The sequence below is a fragment of the Gopherus flavomarginatus genome, chromosome 2, assembly GCF_025201925.1.
Source record: "Gopherus flavomarginatus isolate rGopFla2 chromosome 2, rGopFla2.mat.asm, whole genome shotgun sequence".
Lineage (NCBI taxonomy): Eukaryota > Metazoa > Chordata > Testudines > Testudinidae > Gopherus > Gopherus flavomarginatus.
In genome coordinates this window covers 2,357,566-2,377,265 of record NC_066618.1, presented here as the reverse complement: position 1 = coordinate 2,377,265, position 19,700 = coordinate 2,357,566, and the positions used below count along the sequence as shown (strand labels likewise).

Sequence of the window (19,700 nt, the reverse complement as noted above, 5' to 3'; positions counted from 1 at the left end):
GTGGTTTGACTGAACCACTGATAACTCCACTCTGGGAATGGTTATCCAACCAGTTATAGACCCATCTTATAGTAGCTCCATCTAGGTTGTATTTCCCTAGTTTCTTTATGAGAAGGTCATGTCAGACAGTATCAAAAGCCTTACTAAAGTCAAGCTATACCACATCTACTGCTTCCCCCCGCCCCATCCACAAGGCTTGTTACCCTGTCAAAGAAAGCTATCAGGTTGGTTTGACACGATTTGTTCTTGACAAATCCATGCTAATTATATTACTTATTACCTTATCTTCTAGGTGTATGCCAATTGATCTTTCCTGGTGCTGAAGTTAAGATGACTAGTCTAATTCCCTGGGTTGTCCTTATTTCCCTTTTTATAGATAGGCACTAGATTTGCCCTTTTCCAGTTTTCTGGAAAGTCTTCAGTCTTCCATGACTCTTTGAAGATAATCACTAATGGCTCATATCTCCCCAGTCAGCTCCTTGAGTATTCTAGGATGTATGTCATCAGGCCCTTGTGACTTGAACTTTAAATATTTAAGAAGTTTAAATTCTCAGGTTGTTACTGTGATGGGTTGCAAGAACTTGAAAATCTGTAATTTGTTTTATAATTAAAACAAGCACAATAACTATTTTTTTATATATCTCACTTCTCGTATTTTGAAAGAGTAAGTTTAAGGAACTAGGTATTTCAGCTCCATTGCATAACAGTGGTGCTACGATTAAAGGCTCTGTAACTGTTCTATTTTATATATCTTAGCCATTAGGAGCTTATCTTTTAGGTATAAATATTTGCTCAGGCTGCATTTTTGGATTAAAGAATCTTAGCACAAATGATATTTTTAGTACAACTTTCGAAAAGAGTCTTGATCGGTTTTCAGAGTTTTGTAAATGCAAAATGAAAAGAACTGATTTCTGTATTTTTATATAAAAAGCAAGTGTTGTGTTTTGGTGTTTTTAAAATATGTAGCCTGATTCTCATTTACATGAAATCCTCTTTACACAACTCAATCAGCATAAAGGGGCCTTGATTTAGGAGTGAATGATGTTTATTCCCACTGTAAAGGCCCACTTCACACAGCCAGAGCAGTATAAAAGGGCCCTTAATGCAAGTGAGACGCGATCCCTAAAGGTTTTCTTGTCATTTGACTATTATGCAGAGGCTCCAGCCTGTCATACCCCCTCCACCAGCTCCCCAACCTAGGACCCCAGAGCTATACCATCCTGACCTGGTCAAAAGCCTGACCAGTGTATGTTTAATACCCAGTGCGCCCCTCCTTCAGTGTGGAGAGGACGATGCACCAGCCCCTGTTCCTGAGCAGATTTCCCTTTGCACTTCAAACAAAACACTGTTTTAGGTTTTAAAAAAATAAAGCTGCTTTACCTATCGAAAGATAGAATTTAAGTGATTGTAATAGCATACAGATCATAGTTGTTTACCTAAGAAATAAAATAAAATTGAAATCTAAGTTCTAGTCACTAGACAGGATTTGAATCAAGCAGTGTCTCACCCTGATGGTACAATCAGTCCTCCAAGCTTCCATACACTGGCTAGTAATCCCTTCAGCCTGAGACCACATCCCCAGTTCAGCCTTAGTTCCTAAGGTGTTGAGCTGTGGTGGGAGTGAGGCCAAGTGGTTTCACTTCCCCCTTCTATAACTTCTTCCATGTGGGGGGAACTTCACTGTTTCAGACAAAGTCCCCAGCAGAGTTTGTGGAAAAGTAAAGACACAAGATGGACTCCAGTATCACATGATCTAGTCACATGCCCTTCCACGTTTCAATGAGTTATAGCTGCCATTATTCATGTACTGAAGCATCTACAGGAAAATCCATCAGGTGAGGATAAAATTCTTCCGTGGATGGATCATTTAACTTGAATAGTCCATTCAATGTGCTGGCTAGGCTGGATGTAAACTACTGTGTGGGTGTTACCCAGGAGCAGACACATTTGAAATATTAGTACATAGTCAGTATTCCTAACTTCAGATACAAAAATGAAACATACATACAAATAGGATAATCACATTCAGCAAACCATAACTTTTCCATTGACACCTTGCATGACATAGTTTGGACAACATTTGTTGCAATTATAGAACACTGGTGAACATCGGGTGCCAGGGTGTTACTTTGGGGTACAAAATGCCAATCTTGGATAAACAATTTTTAGCGTTGAGTTCTTTGCAAATTGTTCTGTTTGTTAGTAATTATTTGTTACTGCTGGTGTGGTATTTGTCACCTGTCACATGATAGTGTTTCTGCTCCTTGACAGAATGACTTCTTTTTCTGAAAGAAGAATATACAGCAAATGAGGACTACTCCTGTTCATCCAAAAATACCTTGGTTTACATGTGAATTTGTTTGTTGGTTTGGCCAATGGCTGTTGTTCATACACTTTGGCAACCAAAATCTGTTCACATTTATGTTCACAAATATCAAATATCACAAATATCAAAGTGAATGCTTGTGGGAAGGGAGTGGGTTTAGAAGATAAAATAAAAGAGCAAGCTAAAAATCACTTAGAAAGGTTAGATGCCTGCAAGTCACTAGGGCCTGATGAAATGCATCCTAGAATACTCAAGGAGTTAATAGAGGAGGTATCTGAGCCTCTAGCTATTATCTTTGGAAAGTCATGGGAGACAGGAGGGATTGCAGAAGACTGGAAAAGGGCAAATCTAGTGCCCATCTATAAAGGGAAATAAACAACCCAGGAAACTACAGACCAGTTAGTTTAACTTCTGTGCCAGGGAAGATAATGGAGCAAGTAATTAAGGAAATCATCTGCAAACACTTGGAAGGTGATAGGGAATAGCCAGCATGGATTTGTAAAGAACAAATTGTGTCAGACCAATCTGATTAGCTTTCTTTGATAGGATAACGAGCCTTGTGGATAAGGGAGAAGCAGTGGATGTGGTATACCTAGACTTTAGTAAGGCATTTGATACGGTCTCGCATGATATTCTTATAGATAAACTAGGCAAATACAATTTAGATGGGGCTATGTAGCGAGGGGGCCTCATTCCCCACTGCGCCTGAGCGGAACAGGCCAGAACAGGCGGAGCCACTGCCGCCTGTCCCTGCCCCCCCCCGGAAGTCAAGCGGTGGGACAGGAAGTATAAAAGCCCGGCCTCAGCACTCAGTTGAGAGGAGGCTACTGGAGAAGGCAGTTGCTGGGGCCCAAGGTCCTGCTGGGCCCAGCCTGCCCCATGCTCGGTACCCAGAGGAGTGTTGGCCCGACCTGCCCCGTGCCCAGTACCCAGAGGAGCTGTCTGAGCCTCCCAACGCCCTGTACCCAGAGAAGTGGACCGGACCCCCCGACACCCGGTATCCAGAGGAACCCATGGTCTGGGACCCACCAGACGACGCCGGCGGATGGTAGGTACCCAGTGAGGGGGAGGTTGGAAGTGGCCCGGGGGCAGCCAGTTCCAGTCAGGCTGCTGACTCACCTGAGCCGATGTCAGTGTGTTTCGGTCAGGATTCCCCACTGACCGTCAGCGGTGTTAACTGCTGCTAGGGCCCCGGGCTGGAACGCAGTGGAGTGGGAGGGCCTGCGTTCCCCCTGCCGTCCCTTCAAGGGTGGCAGACTCCCCCTCCCTTGGCGTGAGGAGGCTATTCATGGTGGTTGTTTGCTCAGCTCCTCCTGAAGGGCATGAGCCCTGAGTCGCTTGCTGCCCCGCCCTGAGCCAGGGCCGGGGCTTCTAGACTGTTGTTTGCTTGCTCAGCCCTGTAGCAGAGCGTCGGAGCCCTAAGTGACAGTGGGCCACCGCCCAGCCCAGAAGCAAGGGGCGGGCCCCGGGCTGACAGAGTGTGGTGAGCCGGTGTGGCTCCCCTCCGCTCTCAAGGAGGGTTGAGCCCCAGTTCCGCACCACTACAGGCTACTATAAGGTGGGTGCATAACTGACTGGATAACCGTACTCAGAGAGTAGTTGTTAATGGCTCCCAATCCTGCTGGAAAGGTATAATGAGTGGGGTTCCACAGGGGTCTGTTTTGGGACCGGCTCTGTTCAATATCTTCATCAACGATTTAGATGTTGGCATAGAAAGTACGCTTATTAAGTTTGCGGACGATACCAAACTGGGAGGGATTGCAACTGCTTTGGAGGACAGGGTCAAAATTCAAAATGATCTGGACAAGTTGGAGAAATGGTCTGAGGTAAACCAGATGAAGGTCAATAAAGACAAATCCAAAGTGCTCCACTTAGGAAGGAACAATCAGTTTCACACATACAGAATGGGAAGAGACTGTCTAGGAAGGAGTATGGCAGAAAGAGATCTAGGGGTCATAGTAGACCACAAGCTAAATATGAGTCAACAGTGGGATACTGTTGCAAAAAAAGCGAACGTGATTCTGGGATGCATTAACAGGTATCTTGTAAACAAGACAAGAAGTCATTCTTCCGCTCTACTCTGCGCTGGTTAGGCCTCAACTGGAGTATTGTGTCCAGTTCTGGGCACCACATTTCAAGAAAGATGTGGAGAAATTGGAGAGGGTCCAGAGAAGAGCAACAAGAATGATTAAAGGTCTTGAGAACATGACCTATGAAGGAAGGCTGAAGGAATTGGGTTTGTTTAGTTTGGAAAAGAGAAGACTGAGAGGGGACATGATAGCAGTTTTCAGGTATCTAAAAGGGTGTCATCAGGAGGAGGGAGAAAACTTGTTCACCTTAGCCTCCAATGACAGAACAAGAAGCAATGGGCTTAAACTGCAGCAAGGGAGATTTAGGTTGGACATTAGGAAAAAGTTCCTAACTGTCAGGGTGGTTAAACACTGGAATAAATGGCCTAGGGAGGTTGCGGAATCTCCATCTCTGGAGATATTTAAGAGTAGGTTAGATAAATGTCTATTAGGGATGGTCTAGACAGTATTTGGTCCTGCCATGAGGGCAGGGGACGGGACTCGATGACCTCTCGAGGTCCCTTCTAGTCCTAGAGTCTAGGAATCTATGAACATGTTTGAATCAAGCAGAATTTGAAGGAATTTTTTCCAAACTGTCCTGCAGTATTCAACTAACGCTAGCTTACAGATTTTCATATCTCTCTCTGAGCTTGGGCTCATGTTAGGATTTTCCTACTTCATCAATAGAACTAGCTGACAAAGGATCACTACTAGTCTTCTAAAGTTGGTCTGAATTAAGCATTTTAGATCCGTCTGCTTCCCCAGCCCTGCACAAACAACTGGCACATCAGACCTTGACTAAACTACCCAATGACCACAAGATCCATTAAGGGACAAAGGCGTCAGGTTTATTGCTGATGAAGCACAATAGCACCTGGCATCCTTTATAAGGATACTAAGACATGTCTGCCCTTGACAGTGGACGCAGCTCAGTCAGTGGTGGGACTTTCCACTGCCTCCTAGGCCGGCCAGAGATACTCCTCTGAGACAGATCTTTATACCCTGATACAAAGAAGTTAGCATTGCTCCCTGATGTGACCTTGAACATGTTGTTGTTTTGATCAAAAAATTTGTATTGCATCCTGTCATCCTGACCTTATCTTTTAGGAGGGGTCAGTGTGTCCCTGTTATCCTTGGGGGATGTTTTTGTACCATCCTTGATATCAGAAAGCTTTGTACCACTTAATTTCAGGATGTTTGCATGAGTGCTCTGTGACTGGCACTTAGTCTGTGAACAGGTCCCGCATTATACCAGGCTTCTGATACAAGGACTTCTGTCTTTGGCTCTCTTCTTATATCTTCACCCTGAGCCATAGGTGCCAACTGGGATGTTGCACTCTAGCATACTTACATTATATTCACACTCATTATATGATTTTATGAAAGTGGAATATGCTTCATGCAAAATGTCTCTTGTAAGGTATCATTACAAACCTTATCTACTGAGTGTGATCATCCTATTTGTATCTGAAGCTAGGAGTATGAAGTATAATTCTGAGGGCCTATTGTAATTATGCAAAGTGTTGGCCATTAATGGTGGTTTGAAATCTTGATGTCTCCCATTGACCAGGACAATTGTCTGCAGATGGCTGTGTTTTACCTGTAAGTCTTCCTGTATATGTGTGTGCTGGCAAGTGGGTATTTAAGTCTTACAGTGCCATGTGATCATTTCACCTGAACTGGAATCCATCATAAACCTGGTGTTTTTCCATTGAAAAGGAGGGGTGGGAGTCCAGAGAGACAAGATTCCTGCCTTATGCAAAAAATATATAAGTGGGTGGAACAGAACAAAGGGGGAGCCATCATGAGGAATCCCCTAGCTACCACCTGAGCTGGAACAAGGCTGTACCAGGGGAAAGGATTGGACCCAGACTAGGAAGGCATCCAGTCTGTGAAAGAAACTTATTGAAACATCTCTGAGGGTGAGACTTTCTGTATTCAGTTTTATTACTGTACTAGACTTAGACTTGCATATTTTATTTTGCTTGGTAATTCACTTGGAACCACTTAAATCCTACTTTCTGTATTTAATGCAATCACTTTTTACTTAACCTGGAGTATGTAATAATACATTGGGGGGGGGGCGCAAACAGCTGCGCATCTTTCTCTCAGTGTTATAGAGGGCAAATAATTTGAGTTTACTCTCTGTATAAGCTTTATACAGAGTAAAATGGATTTATTTGGGGGTTTGGATCCCATTGGGAGCTGGGCATCTGAGTGTTAGAGACAGGAACACTTCCTAAGCTACTTTCAGCTAAGTCTGCAGCTTTGGGGCACGTGGTTCAGACCCTGGGTCTGTGTTGGAGCAGACTGGCATGTCTGGCTCAGCAAGGCAGGGTGCTGGAGTCCGAGTCCCAAGCTGGCAGGGAAAGCAGGGGCAGAAGTAGTCTCAACACATCAGTTGGAAGTTCCCGAGGCGGTTTCTGTGATCCAACCCATCACACCGACTCCATTGGTGTTCCAGGGCTGGAGCACCCATGGGGAAAAATTTAGTGGGTGCTCTGCACCCACTGGCAGCCAAGCTCACTTCTGCCCCCCTCCCTCCCAGAGCTTTCTGGCCCCAGCTGTCTAACTATTTGGCAGCACTTAGCACTTTCCAGAAGGGAGAGGGAGGAGTGGGGATGCAGTGCACTATGGGGAGGAGGCAGGGCAGGGGTGGGGCCAGGGGCAGGTGGGGGTGGAGCACTCACCGGGCAGAGGGGAAGTTGGCACCTATGACCCTGAGGGTTCCTCAGTGTTCCACTGCTCAGGTCCCCTGCCTGGGCCTCCTACCCCTGCTCAGCACATATCCCTCCAGCATTGACCATCCTGCTTCCACACTCTGCTTCCCTTTTTCACAAAAGGCCACTGCCAGAGGCCTGGTCCACACTACACAGTTAAATCGATTTAAACAGCATTAAATTGATTTAACGCTGTACCCGTCCACACTACAAGGCTCTTAAAATCAATTTCTGTACTCCTCCCCAATGAGGAGTAACCCTAAAATCGATATTACTATATCGATATAGGGTTAGTGTGGATGGAAATCGAAGTTATTGGTCTCATTCTTTTACTGTAGCTACCCAGAGTGCACTGCTCTGGAAATCGATGGTAGCCTAGGACCATGGACGCACACCACCGAATTAATGTGCCCTAGTGTGGATGCATAAAATCGATTTTATAATATTGGTTTTATAAAACTGGTTTTAGTAATTTCGATTTTATGCTGTAGTGTAGACATAGCCTGAGCCTTCTACTCATCAGGGGTCCCCTGCTGTGCTCAGTTCACACCAGCAGCCCTGTTCCAGTTCTCCTCAGAGCTCTGATTTCCCTAGTGGGTCTCCTGCAGCTTTCTCTTGCTGCTTCCTATCTGATTTTCCTGCTGATCTCTTCCTGCTACAGCCCAGGTATCCTCTTAAGCCCCGTTGGAAATCAGCTGAGGAATCACAGGTGCATGGGCCTCTTTCCTCTTAAAGGACCAGCTTCATCCTGCAACACATCATCTCACTGTGTATTAAAGTATACTGTGTGCAGTTCTGGTGTCCCATGTTCAAGAAGGATGAATTCAAACTGGAACAGGTTCAGAGACGGGCCACAAGGATGATCCGAGGAATGGAAAAACTGCCTTATGAAAGGAGACTCAAAGAGCTTGGCTTGTTTAGCCTGGCCAAAAAGGCTGAGGGGGGATATGCTCGCTCTATATAAATATATCAAGGGGGTTAACGTTAGGGAGGGAGAGGAATTATTTTAAGTTTAGTGCTAATGTAGACACGAGGACGAATGGGTATAAACTGGATATTAGGAAGTTTAGACTTGAAATTAGACAAAGGTTTCTGACCATTAGGGGAGTAAAGTTCTGGAATAGCCTTCCGAGGGAAGTAGTAGGGGCAAAAGACTTTCCTGGCTTTAAGACAAAGCTTGATAAGTATATGGAGGGGATGTTATGATAGGATTGTTAATTTGGGCAATTGATCTTGAATTACCACCAGACACGTCTGCTCAATGGTCTGCGGGGAGATGTTGGATGCGATGGGTACTGAGTTACTGCTGAGAATTCCCTCTTGGGTGCTAGCTGGTGACTCTTGCCCACATGCTCAGGGTTTAGCTGATCGCCATATTTGGGGTCGGGAAGGAATTTTCCTCCAGGGCGGATTGGCAGGTGCCCTGGAGGTTTTTCGCCTTCCCCTGCAGCGTGAGGCACGGGTCGCTTGCTGGTGGTTTCTCTGCAGCTTGAGGTCTTCAAACCATTTTTGAGGATTTCAATAACTCAGTCCTGGGATAGGGGTTGTTATAAAATTGGATGGGTGGGGTTCTGTGGCCTGCCTTGTGCAGGAGGTCAGACTAGATGATCAGATTGGTCCCTTCTGACCTATGAGTCTGAGTCTATAAAGTAGTCATGTGAAAAATAGAGGAATGCTTTTATTGCATGACAGATGCATTCTGCATATACATATATTTTAGGGCAGTGCTAAATTCAAACTGTTATGACTAAATCCTTTAACATGAGCTAGTAAATAACAATGTTCTCCTCTTTCTTTTATTCAGAAATCCAGTGACATACTGAGTATTACAGTGAGATTGAACATCTTGCCTGTTAAAATGTCTTTCCCCATCACATATGGGCACCCTAAAGGTAAGGTTTTATCCGTTGTAATAACTTTCCCTGAATACAACATTGAATTGCTCGACAACTGGGCACTTGCTCAATACGGGCTTGATCCATTGGCCACTGAAATCAATCAAGGGGAGTCTTTCCATTTGGCCCAAGTACTGGGTTTATATCTAAAATGGGAGACATGGTCACTGCAGCTCTCACAGCAGAGATTCAGTGATGACTAGAATTCAGACACTGGTTCACTCTGCCTGGACTAGATTCTGCTTGAGCAGAGAGAGATGAAAACTGATCAGGATCAGCCTGGAGAGCCAGTACATAACTCCCCCCACCCCCTCCCCTTCCTCCAGTCTGCTGTCTCTGGACAGAGGAGGAGGGTCACTCTTGGTCAGCAATTCCTTCTCAGACAGACTCAGAGGGGAAGGGGGAAAGAATCTCCCGTGGCCTCCCCCCATGAAAAGAAATAAAGAAAACTGAGCTAGCCATGTGCCTCTCCTAGTAGCATACAGCCCAAGGAGGAGGGCTGGTGGCCTGCTGCCCACTCTGATGGCTTCAAAGGTAATCTCATCACTCTATCTCCTCTCCCAAGATTTCTCCCCTTGCTGTCCTCTTCCACTGTTCTTTGTTTTATACCACTTGAATTCTGACCCATTCTGTCTCTTTCCCCTTCTCAGCCTCCATCTGTCTCCTCCCTTTCTTTCCTTCTGTTCCCTTAATTAATTTTTAATAACGGGTTAGATAAACATCTGTCAGGAATGGTCTACCATTACTTAGGCCTGACTTGAGTGCAGGAAAGTGGAGTAGAAGCCTTATTGTGGCCCCTTCCAATATTACATGTTTATAATTCTGTGAGCAATCAGTGTCACCATTCCAGCCTGGGGATGTTGTACATGGTTTCACAATCTGTCCACTTTGTAGTTGCTGTTGCAACAGCGATCTCACTTCTGACTGCAAATCACCTCTGAGCCCTTTCAGACTGACCCACAGATGCTGCGTTAATACCTTCTGTGATGTCTCCAGCTCATGTTTCAGGTTGGGGTTTATTATGGCCAGTTTTGATTACTTCAATCGCCTCCATCTTGATTCAATGGGAATATCCCTCACAATCCCTCTCCTTGGAAACTGGATCCCACTGCTAACTTCAGTGTTGCCCCTTTTTGACCCTAGCAGCTCGTCAAATTTCAGGGCTCTGGGGATGTTCCAGTTGGAAGTAGAAATTGGTGGGGTGTAGTGTTCTCTTTTGTACAGTCTTATTTGTTTACAAGTGTTGTCAGATTCTACCGATGTGGTGCTCTGCTCTGTTCAGTGCTGATAACAGTTGGCTGCATGTGTGTTCCCTCTGTGAACTGCCCCAGCTCTGCAGATCACTGGCACAGCAGACCCTGAGAGAACCCCCCAAAGACCACAGACTCCGATAAGGTACGAAGGCACCCGGCCAGTTTTATTGTCAAACTAAGCACAGTAATAGTTTCCCCGCAGACTCTACAGGACATGCTATGACTATGAGCCCCTTCCGCCACTGACTGAGCCAGTCCATTGTGAGTTGCCACTACCCCCTAGGCCAGACAAAGATGCCCACTCAAGGATACATTCTTATACAGAGGTGCAAACAGATCACTGCATCAGGAGTGATGAGTAAGGTACAGCTTCTATCCACCATATTGTCCTTTCATATTGTCTATGCATCATATTGTCCTTTTATACTGTCTTCAGGCTGGGTCTGCCTGTTCCTTGTTACCTGTGTGGGTTGTGTTCATACCCAGCTGTTCTGGTGCTGTCCTGGCACACGTTCGTCTTACTAGTGCTTATACATGTATACAGGCTTTTAGCAGCCTTCCTCTTGCCAACTTCTGTGAGCAAGGCCTGCCTCTGGCTCACAGCTTAACTTTGCTTAGCAACATCTTGACCATTACTTCAGTTCAGGCCTCATCTTACTACAACAAGGACTGTTCAAAGTCCTGCTTCCCTGAATGCAGGAGGAACCAAGAACAGGAGCAGTTTCTTAGCTTAAAACTCAAAGCCTCTTTAGCCAACATACCCACAACTTCTCTCTCTAACTGTCCCCTCGGTCACACTATGCTTACACATTACTGCTTGGCTTTCATACCCCTCTCTCTCTGAGGTTTTTGTCTGTTCCAATTTCTGTGTGCTTGCTCATGCGTGTGCGCGCGCACACACACACACACACACACACACACACACACACACACACACACACACATCTGGTCACAAAAGCCAGTGGAATCCACATGGTGCTAATTTCTGAGCAGATTCTATTAGGCCTTGTTATAGGTGTGGACCCGTAGATATTTCTTACAACAACCTTAAGAGCAAGGCTTTAACTTGAACCACAGCAAAGTTTAACCCAGCTCACAACAATAAACTGTTGATGCATAAAATTTGTTCAGCTGTGCATGACAGAGGAAAGTGACAAATCTGGAACTGTTCCAGACTGAGGTGTCATTAGAGGAGGTTTGGGAACAAATCGATAAACTAAACAGCAATAAGTCACCAGGACCAGATGGTATCACCCAAGAGTTCTGAAGGAACTCAAATGTGAAATTGCAGAACTACTAACTGTCATCTGTAGCTTATCATTTAAATCAGCTTCTGGACCAGATGACTGGAGGATAGCTAATGTGATGCTGGGTTTTGTTTTTTTTTTGTTGTGGGTTTTTTAAGGCTCCACAGGCGATGCTGGTAAGCCTAACTTCAGTACCAGGCAAATTGGTAGAAACTGTTGTAAAGAACAGAATTATTAGACACATAGTTGAATATAATTTGTTGGGGAAGAGTCAACATGATTGGTTTTGTTTGTTGTTTTTTTAAAGGAGACTTCCTTTAAATCCTTTTTTTTTTTTTTTTAAAGTAGATTGCCTCGCCAATCTACTAAAATTTTTTGAGGGGGTTAACAAGCATGTGGACAAAGAGGGGATCCAGTGGATATAGTGTACTTAGATTTTCAGAAGGACTTTGACAAGGACCCTCACTAAAGGCTCTTAAGCAAAGTAAGCAATCATGGGATAAGAGGGAAGGTTCTCTCATGGATCAATTATTGGTGAAAAGATAGGAAACAAAGGGTAGGTATAAATGGTGAGTTTTCAGAATGGAGCGAGGTAAATAGTGATGTTCCCCAGGGATCTGTACTAGGCCCAATCCTATTCAACATATTCATAAATGATCTGGAAAAAGGAGTAAATAGTGAGGTGGTACAACTTGCAGGTGGTACAACTTGCAGATGATACAAATGTACTCAAGACAGTTAAAGCCAAAGCAAACTGCAAAGAGTTACAAAGAGATCTCTCAAAACCAGGTCCTAGGCAACAAAATGGCAGATGAAATTCAAAGTTGATAAATACAAAGTAATGCACTCCGGAAAATATAATCCCAACTATACATACAAAATGATGGAGTCTAAATTAGCTCTTACCACTCAAGAAAGATCTTATAGTAATTGTGGATAGTTCTTGGAAAACATGCACTCTGTGCAGCAGCAGTCAATGAAGCAAACAAAATGCTGGGAAGAATTAAGAAAGGGATAGATTATAGGACAAATCATGTTACTGCTATATAAATATATGATCTGCACACAGTATTCAACATGTGGGTATATCTGGTCACCCTATCTTTAAAAATGCTAATTGGAAAAGATACAGAAAAGGACAACAAAAATGATCAGGGGTATGGAACAGCTTCCACATGAGGAGAGATTAATAAGACTGACTTTTCAGCTTGAAAAAGACAATAAAGGGGAGATATGATAGAGATCTCTGATTGTGAAGAAAGTAAATAAGGAAGTGCTAGTTATTCCTTCTCAAACGCAAGAACTAGGGGTCACCAAATGAAATTAATAGGCAGCAGGTTTAAAACACACACAAGGAAGTGTTTCTTCACACAACACAGTCAACCTGTGGAACTCCTTGCCAGAGAGGATGTTGGGAAGGCCAAGACTATATAACAGCTTTCAAAAGGAGTTCATGGAGGAGAGGTCCATCAATGGCTGTTAGCCAGGATGGGCAGGGATGGTGTCCCTAGCCTCTGTTTGCCAGAAGCTGGAAAACAGTGACACAGGATGGATCACTCAATGATTCCCCTGTTCTGTTCATTCCCTCTGGGGTACCTGGCACTGGCCACTGTCAGCAGACAGGATACTGGGCTAGATGGACCTTTGGTCTGACCCAGTATGGCCATTCTTAACGGTCATGTGCAGCTGCTGACATATAACCTCTTCTCCTTGGCATCTGCACCTCTAGCTTTCTCCTGAAAGGTCTGCGCACCACTCCGCTCCCACTTAAGCCTTTACAAACCTAGAGATTCATACACAAACATTTTCAGTGAAGCAGTTAGTTTCCTACACACAACATAACTGACAAACCCACAAAAGCAAAAAAAAGAGAAGTTAAACCACCTGCCAGTACATAATATCTACTCCTCCAACCATAGATAGATGCTTCGCCATGACTCCAGCTCACATGTATCTACCTTAACACAACCCCACAGACTGCCAGTCTTCCATCATCTCTTAACAACACAAGACACTGCTAAACAAAACATCCACCACTGTACCAAGAGCAATGGGCCAGTGCTCTCAGGTGATAAGCAAAATTTTCTTGCAGCTTGGCTTATGAACTTAGGTTCTCACCTGCCACCCAGCTTCCTATTTCAGTTCTGGGGCTTCCTACAGGGCTCTGCTTATGCATGTCAGTCTTGAACTGCAGTCCCCTCTGTTCCCTTGTCCATCGGTTTATCCTAAACAGCTGGCTAGATACTGGATTTTTTTTTACTCTTGCCAAGCAGTAGCACAATTCATGACCATTCATGCTGGTTTCATGTTTGGAACTGAATACAATCCCGAGAATCTTTCACTTCTTACAATGGGCACAGAATCATGTGACATGCAAATGTGTCTTAAAGATCCATTCATGAACCTCAGTCTTAACTCTCAGCAGCCCCTCCTGTTTCAATCCTGGGACTCCATACTTCCCTCCTTACCCCCAATTAACTCTGTTCCAGCCTCATTACAAACCAGCCCCAAGTTGCTGCATCCGGCGCTTCTCCAGTCTTAGCCCCATGGCTGTGCCAATAAACTCTAGTCATCTGCTGCATCTGCCTGGGACCGAACACAGCTCCATTAACAGATGTTAGTCCTGAATGCAGCCCTCCCTAGTCCTCCTGTCCTAGGTCTGTCCTAACCAGATGGTGCAAAGTGCTGTGCTGTGCGATGTTTTCCCAGTGTGTAAAGGTTCACTAGGATGAGACGTGAGCTCATTTCACTTTCTGCAGGAGTCATTTGGATCCAAGACCTTTAGGATTTACTGACTTGATCTGTAGCCCCTGGCTGCCCATTTACCCTCCCATAGAGAGTCAAAGCATTAAGCCAAATGTGAGCACAGGGCCACAAATCTTAGTTCTCTGCCACCTCTCTGGTACCTGTGCAGTGATGTTCTGAATCTGTCACACTTGTTCCCAACAGGGCCAGGGAGCGGCAGCCAACTCACTGGGGAATCAGTTCTAAGGATCATCCTTGTCGGTAAGAGTGGAGCTGGGAAAAGTGCGACAGGAAACATCATCCTTGGGCAGGAGAAGTTTAAGTCCCCCGTACTGGTGGCAACACCCATTATTCAGACATGTAGTGAAGGCAGCAGGACCTGGAATGGAAGGAAGGTTGTGGTTATCGACATGCCTACTATTTTTGACACCAAGGACGCTGATGAACAAACCACCAGTGAGATCAATCGCGGTGTCAAGCTCTCCTCTGTAGACCCCTACGCTCTGGTACTGGTGACCCAGCTGGGCAAGTTCACTGAGGAAGACCAGCATGCTGTGAGGAGAGTACAAGAGATTTTTGGTCCCGAGGCCATGAAGTACATGATCGTCTTATTCACCTACAAAGAAGACTTAAGGAGTGGAGCCCTGGAGCAGTATATCTTCCACCAAGATAACAAACCACTTCTGCAGCTGATCCAACAGTGTGATGGCCGATACTGCGCTTTCAACAATAAACCTACAAGGGAGGAATGGGCTGCCCAGGTTGACGAGCTGCTGACTAGGATTGCTCGTATGGTGGAGGAGGGGAATAAATATCAGGTGTGTAAAGCACCTGAGAAGCTTCAAAAAAAAGATGAGATGGATAAAAGTAAAGATGAGATGGATGAAGTGGAAGATGGAATGGAAATGGGTATGCAGGAAGGATCTCAAGAGGAAGAGCACTCATCCGGGGAACCAGGTAAATCCCATTTGGGGTGGAGGGACAACACTGCTGACAGAAGTAAACAAAAGTAGGTTTTGTTGTATGTTAGGTACCTTAGGGCTTAACTACGCTATCGCGTGGGGTCGATCTAAGATGCATAACTCCAGCTACTTGAATAGTGTAGCTGAAGTCAACGTACTTAAATCTCCTTAGCACAGTGTCTTCACTGCAATAAATCATCAGCTGATGCTCTCTTGTCTACTACGCTTGTGCTCCTCGTTCTGGTGGATTACCAGAGTTGACAGGAGAGTGCTTGGCAGTCAATTATCACAATCCAGTGGGTAGTGTAGACAAGCCCAGTCTTTCAGGTGCTCAGCACCATCCCAGTGATCGGGATTGAGTTGCATCCCTTTGTAGTTCTCCTGTGTGTGTTTACCAGATTTCATAGTGTCAATGAAATTAGAGGTGGATGGAAGAGACCTACTAATTCACATTGAATGTGTATATTGGGGAAATGTTGGATTGTTCTCTACTCTACATTCTCTTTTTTTTTTTTCTTCAGATTAGTTTTTATGCAAGTTTTTTTTTTTTTTTGATGGGCCTTTTATCACTTATGAGATGGTTCCATCTGTTCGGAAGGCTTCCTGTTACCTTACAGTTTCTTTTGGTTCAGTATAATACCATTATTCTTGGTTATAAATCCTTGAGCCACCCAACAAGTCCATCCTCCCAAAACACCAATCAGTTTTATTGCTGTTCTCTAGAACCCCTGTAACTTACCCTGCCTGGTGAGGAAGTGTTGAGATCTGAATTCAATATTCCAATTGTAATCCCTTTCCGAGCCCTAGGGGCTCTCTCTCCCCTCTCTGCTCATGGACACTTTGCATCTGCAGCCCAGTCATATTGGCTTTTTCTGCTGACATGTCAGATTGCAAACTGACTTCTAAATTGCTTCCCTAGACTCTAGAAAGTCATGAGGAATTTTGCTGCTCTGTCACCTGACAGACTCATAAGCATTTGTTTTCCTGTAGCACCTGGAGACTAAGGGTAACATTTTCAAACATGCTTAGTCCTTAAATCCTGCATCTGAGCCACTCAGAGACCCACATCTATCTCAGGCTGTGTCTACACTAGAAATGCAACAGTGGCAGTAAAGGCACTATGATGGGGCAAGGCCAAATGGCTACAGTAAAGTACTGAGGAACAGGTATGTTAGCCCCAGGCTAAACAAATCCCTAGTACCACGGTAACCAAATGGCAGTTGTTCCAGGTTAATCAAGGCACCTGGGGCCAATTAAGATAGCTACTTTAATTAGAACACCTGCAGCCAATCAAGGCAGGCTAATCAGGGCACCTGGGTTTAAAAAGGAGCTCACTCCAGTCGGGGGGGAGGAGCTAGAGGAGAGGAAGTGCATGTGAGGAGCTGGGAGCAAGAGGCACAAGGAGCTGAGACTGAGAGGGTGTACTGCTGGAGGACTAAGGAGTACAAGTGTTATCAGACACCAGGAGGAAGGTCCGGTGGTGAGGATAAAGAAGGTGTTTGGAGGAGGCCATGGGGAAGTAGCCCAGGGAGGTGTAGCTGTCATGCAGCTGTTACAGGAGGCACTATAAACAGCTGCAATCCACAGGGCCCTGGGCTGGAACCCGGAGTAGAGGGCAGGCCCGGGTTCCCCCCCAAACCTCCCAACTCCTGATCAGACACAGGAGGAGTTGACCCAGACTGTGGGTTCCACAAGAGGGGAAGATCACTGAAGTGAGCAAATCTGCCAATAAGCGCAGGACCCACCAAGGTAGAGGAGGAACTTTGTCACAGCACTTACTGCACTGACAGGAGGGGTTCTTCCATCATTGCAGTGAATCCACCTCTCTGAGAAGTGATCACTTCTCAGAGAAGAATTCTTCTCTCAACTTAGCGCTGTCTACACTGGAGCTCAGGTCAGCTTAACTACCTCTCTCTAGGGTGTGAATTTTTCATGCTCTTGAGCCATGGAGCTGGGTCAAGTTAACTTTCTAGTGCAGAGCAGCCCAGTATAGAACCTTTGATAAGGGTCAGTAAATGAAATTAGCAGTTGCTCTTTATCAACATCACATACGGTGAAATCTTGACAAGAGATCAATTTATCAGGCAAACAGGTCTTGAAATTACCCCCAAAATATTCCCAAATGTACTGAATCCAATTCAATGCCACCAATATTAAATGACTAGTTCCATTAAGCAACCAGTTTGTCACACTCCTGAGAGGCTTTTAATTGAAGTGTCCTTCACTTTGATGTCACTTACTTGTAGACAGGCCTGTGAGGTTGCTTTCACTGACTGCAGAGATAAATTAATTTCTATTTGGTGGGGAGGAGACAAGGATCTCCTCTAATGAAATATAAAGGTGAGATGCTGGAGAAAGAACTATTAGACTGGATGGTCCTACCATTTCCCTGACTCTGTACTCCATTACTTGAAACCTCCCAGTGAACTGAGGCCCTTGTACTGAAATTGTTTTAGAGCACACATGGCCAGTTGTCATACCCAGGCACACCCTCCTTACTTGTCTCCTCCTTCCCCATTTCATCTTCTAGCCTAATTATAAAAATGAGAACTAGGGCTCTCAAGTGACTTAAAAAAATTAATCACAGTTAAGCGCATTTTAAATAAGAATACATTTATTTAAATATTTTTGGATGTTTTCCACACTTTTCAAATATATCAATTTAAATTACAACATAGAATATAAAGTGTACAGTGCTCACTTTATATTTTTATTACAAATGTTTGCACTGTAAAAAAGAAACAAGAAATAATTTCAATTCAACTCAACTTATACAAGCACTTTAATGCAATCTCTTTTTCTTGAAAGTTGACCTTACAAATGTGGAATTATGTACTCAAAACTAAAACAATGTAAAACTTTAGAGTCCACAAGTCCACTCAGTTCTTTCTGTTCAGCCAATGGCTCAGACAAATAAGTTTGTTTACATTTGCAGGAGATAATGCTGCCTGCTTCTTATTTCCCGAGTCACCTCAAAGTGAGAACAGGTATTTGCATGGCACTGTTGTAGCCGGCATCACAAGTTCTTCAAGTGCTTGCTCATATCCATTCCAGTTAAGTGTGCACACTCCGCGTGCACGTTCGTCAGAAGATTTTTACCCTAGCAACACTTGGTGGGTCAGCTGGGCGCCCCCTGGAGTGGCGCCGCTATGGCGCCAGATATATTCCCATGCCGACGCAGCCACCCTTCAGTTCCTTCTTACCACCCGTGTCGGTCGTTGGAACATTGGAACGCGGCTTAGCTGACCTCCACTTCCCTAGCTACTCGTAGTTCTCGTGTATATAGTTATAATCCTTATATTTATATACTTATACATTTTTTCTTTACTAGCATAGTTGGTTTAGTAATAGTTAGTGGGGTTTGGGGAGTAGCCCCTTCCCCGCTACCGGTGCCGGAGCCCATGCCCAGCTCACTGGTTTTTAAACCGTGCTTGGCCTGCCACAAGCCGATGCCGACAGGAGATCCGCATGACTCCTGTTTGAGGTGCCTCGGGGAATCACACTTCACAGCTAAGTGCCCCATTTGCAAGGCTTTTAAGCCGAGAACAAAATGGAGCGGGACTTTCACTTACCCTCCACCTTTGGCACCAAGCGCTGGTCACTTGGTGGGCAGAAGTGTCTCCCCAGCACCGGACCCCACCTGCACTGCCAAGGCCTCTCAACACTGGCCGTCGCCAGCACAGAAGTCGATTCAGCACCGCTCCCTCTCTCTCAGGTCGAGAGAGCCCACGATTCCTCCTGCCAGTGCCTGACAGCTCCCTGGCACGTGCCGTGCTTGAGCTCCCTGCTCCTGCTGCTTCCTTGCCAACTGCACCACAGCCAGAGAGCTCGTCTAAGGCGGATCTCCCGGCACCAACACCTGCCGAGGCACTGACGACATCGGCGCCGTTGAATCCAGTGCCTGACAGCTCCCCGGTACGCACTGTGGTTGAGCTTACTGTTCCCTCCACGCCGGAGACATTCTCAACGGCGAGGGATCTCATTGCCATGACAGAGTAGATGCTGCCTGAACCCCCGGCACCACCGGTGCAGGTAATACAGTCTCTCTTGGCAAGCCTCCCTTGATACAACCATCCTCTGGCACAGAAGAGCTGCACCGTTCATGATCACGGTCCCGCAGACGCTCCAGGTCCCTTTGGCACTCCCACTCCCGATGCCACTTGCAGTCCCGATGCTGTTCTCCTCGGTACCGGTCACGCTTGCCACACCGGTCAGTGTCCCATTCACCGGCACTGCTACAGGCACTGTGACTCACGTAGCCGCTCCCAACCTCGATCTCGGTCGACCTCCCCGCACTGCTCAGGTCGCAGGTCCAGATCTCGTTCCAGGTACTGGTACGCCTTCCAGTCCCAGTCCCTGGTGCCGAGTTGGGCAAGGTCTGGTAGAGTCAGACTCTGCCCATGATTTTTCAGCACCTCCATGGCCATCTGGACACGTATCAGTGTCTTCCCACGCAATTCTGATGTGCCCACCAACAACCTGA

General features: G+C 45.5%; 2 protein-coding genes across 7 annotated transcripts in view; one reads left to right on the top strand and one right to left on the bottom strand.

Annotated features, from left to right (window-relative positions):
• LOC127045874 (uncharacterized) overlaps window positions 1-19,700 on the bottom strand; it is a 243,380-nt gene that overhangs the window by 210,369 nt on the left and 13,311 nt on the right. The gene's annotated exons all lie outside the window — the stretch shown is intronic.
• LOC127045860 (GTPase IMAP family member 8-like) overlaps window positions 1-19,700 on the top strand; it is a 40,320-nt gene that overhangs the window by 11,133 nt on the left and 9,487 nt on the right. For all 6 annotated transcript variants that reach the window (XM_050942607.1, XM_050942612.1, XM_050942609.1 and 3 more), the window contains 2 exons: window positions 8,920-9,007; window positions 14,460-15,212. In XM_050942607.1, the coding sequence (XP_050798564.1) occupies window positions 8,974-9,007; window positions 14,460-15,212 (787 nt within the window). In that variant the 5' untranslated portion in view covers window positions 8,920-8,973. The remainder of the gene's footprint in view (window positions 1-8,919; window positions 9,008-14,459; window positions 15,213-19,700) is intronic.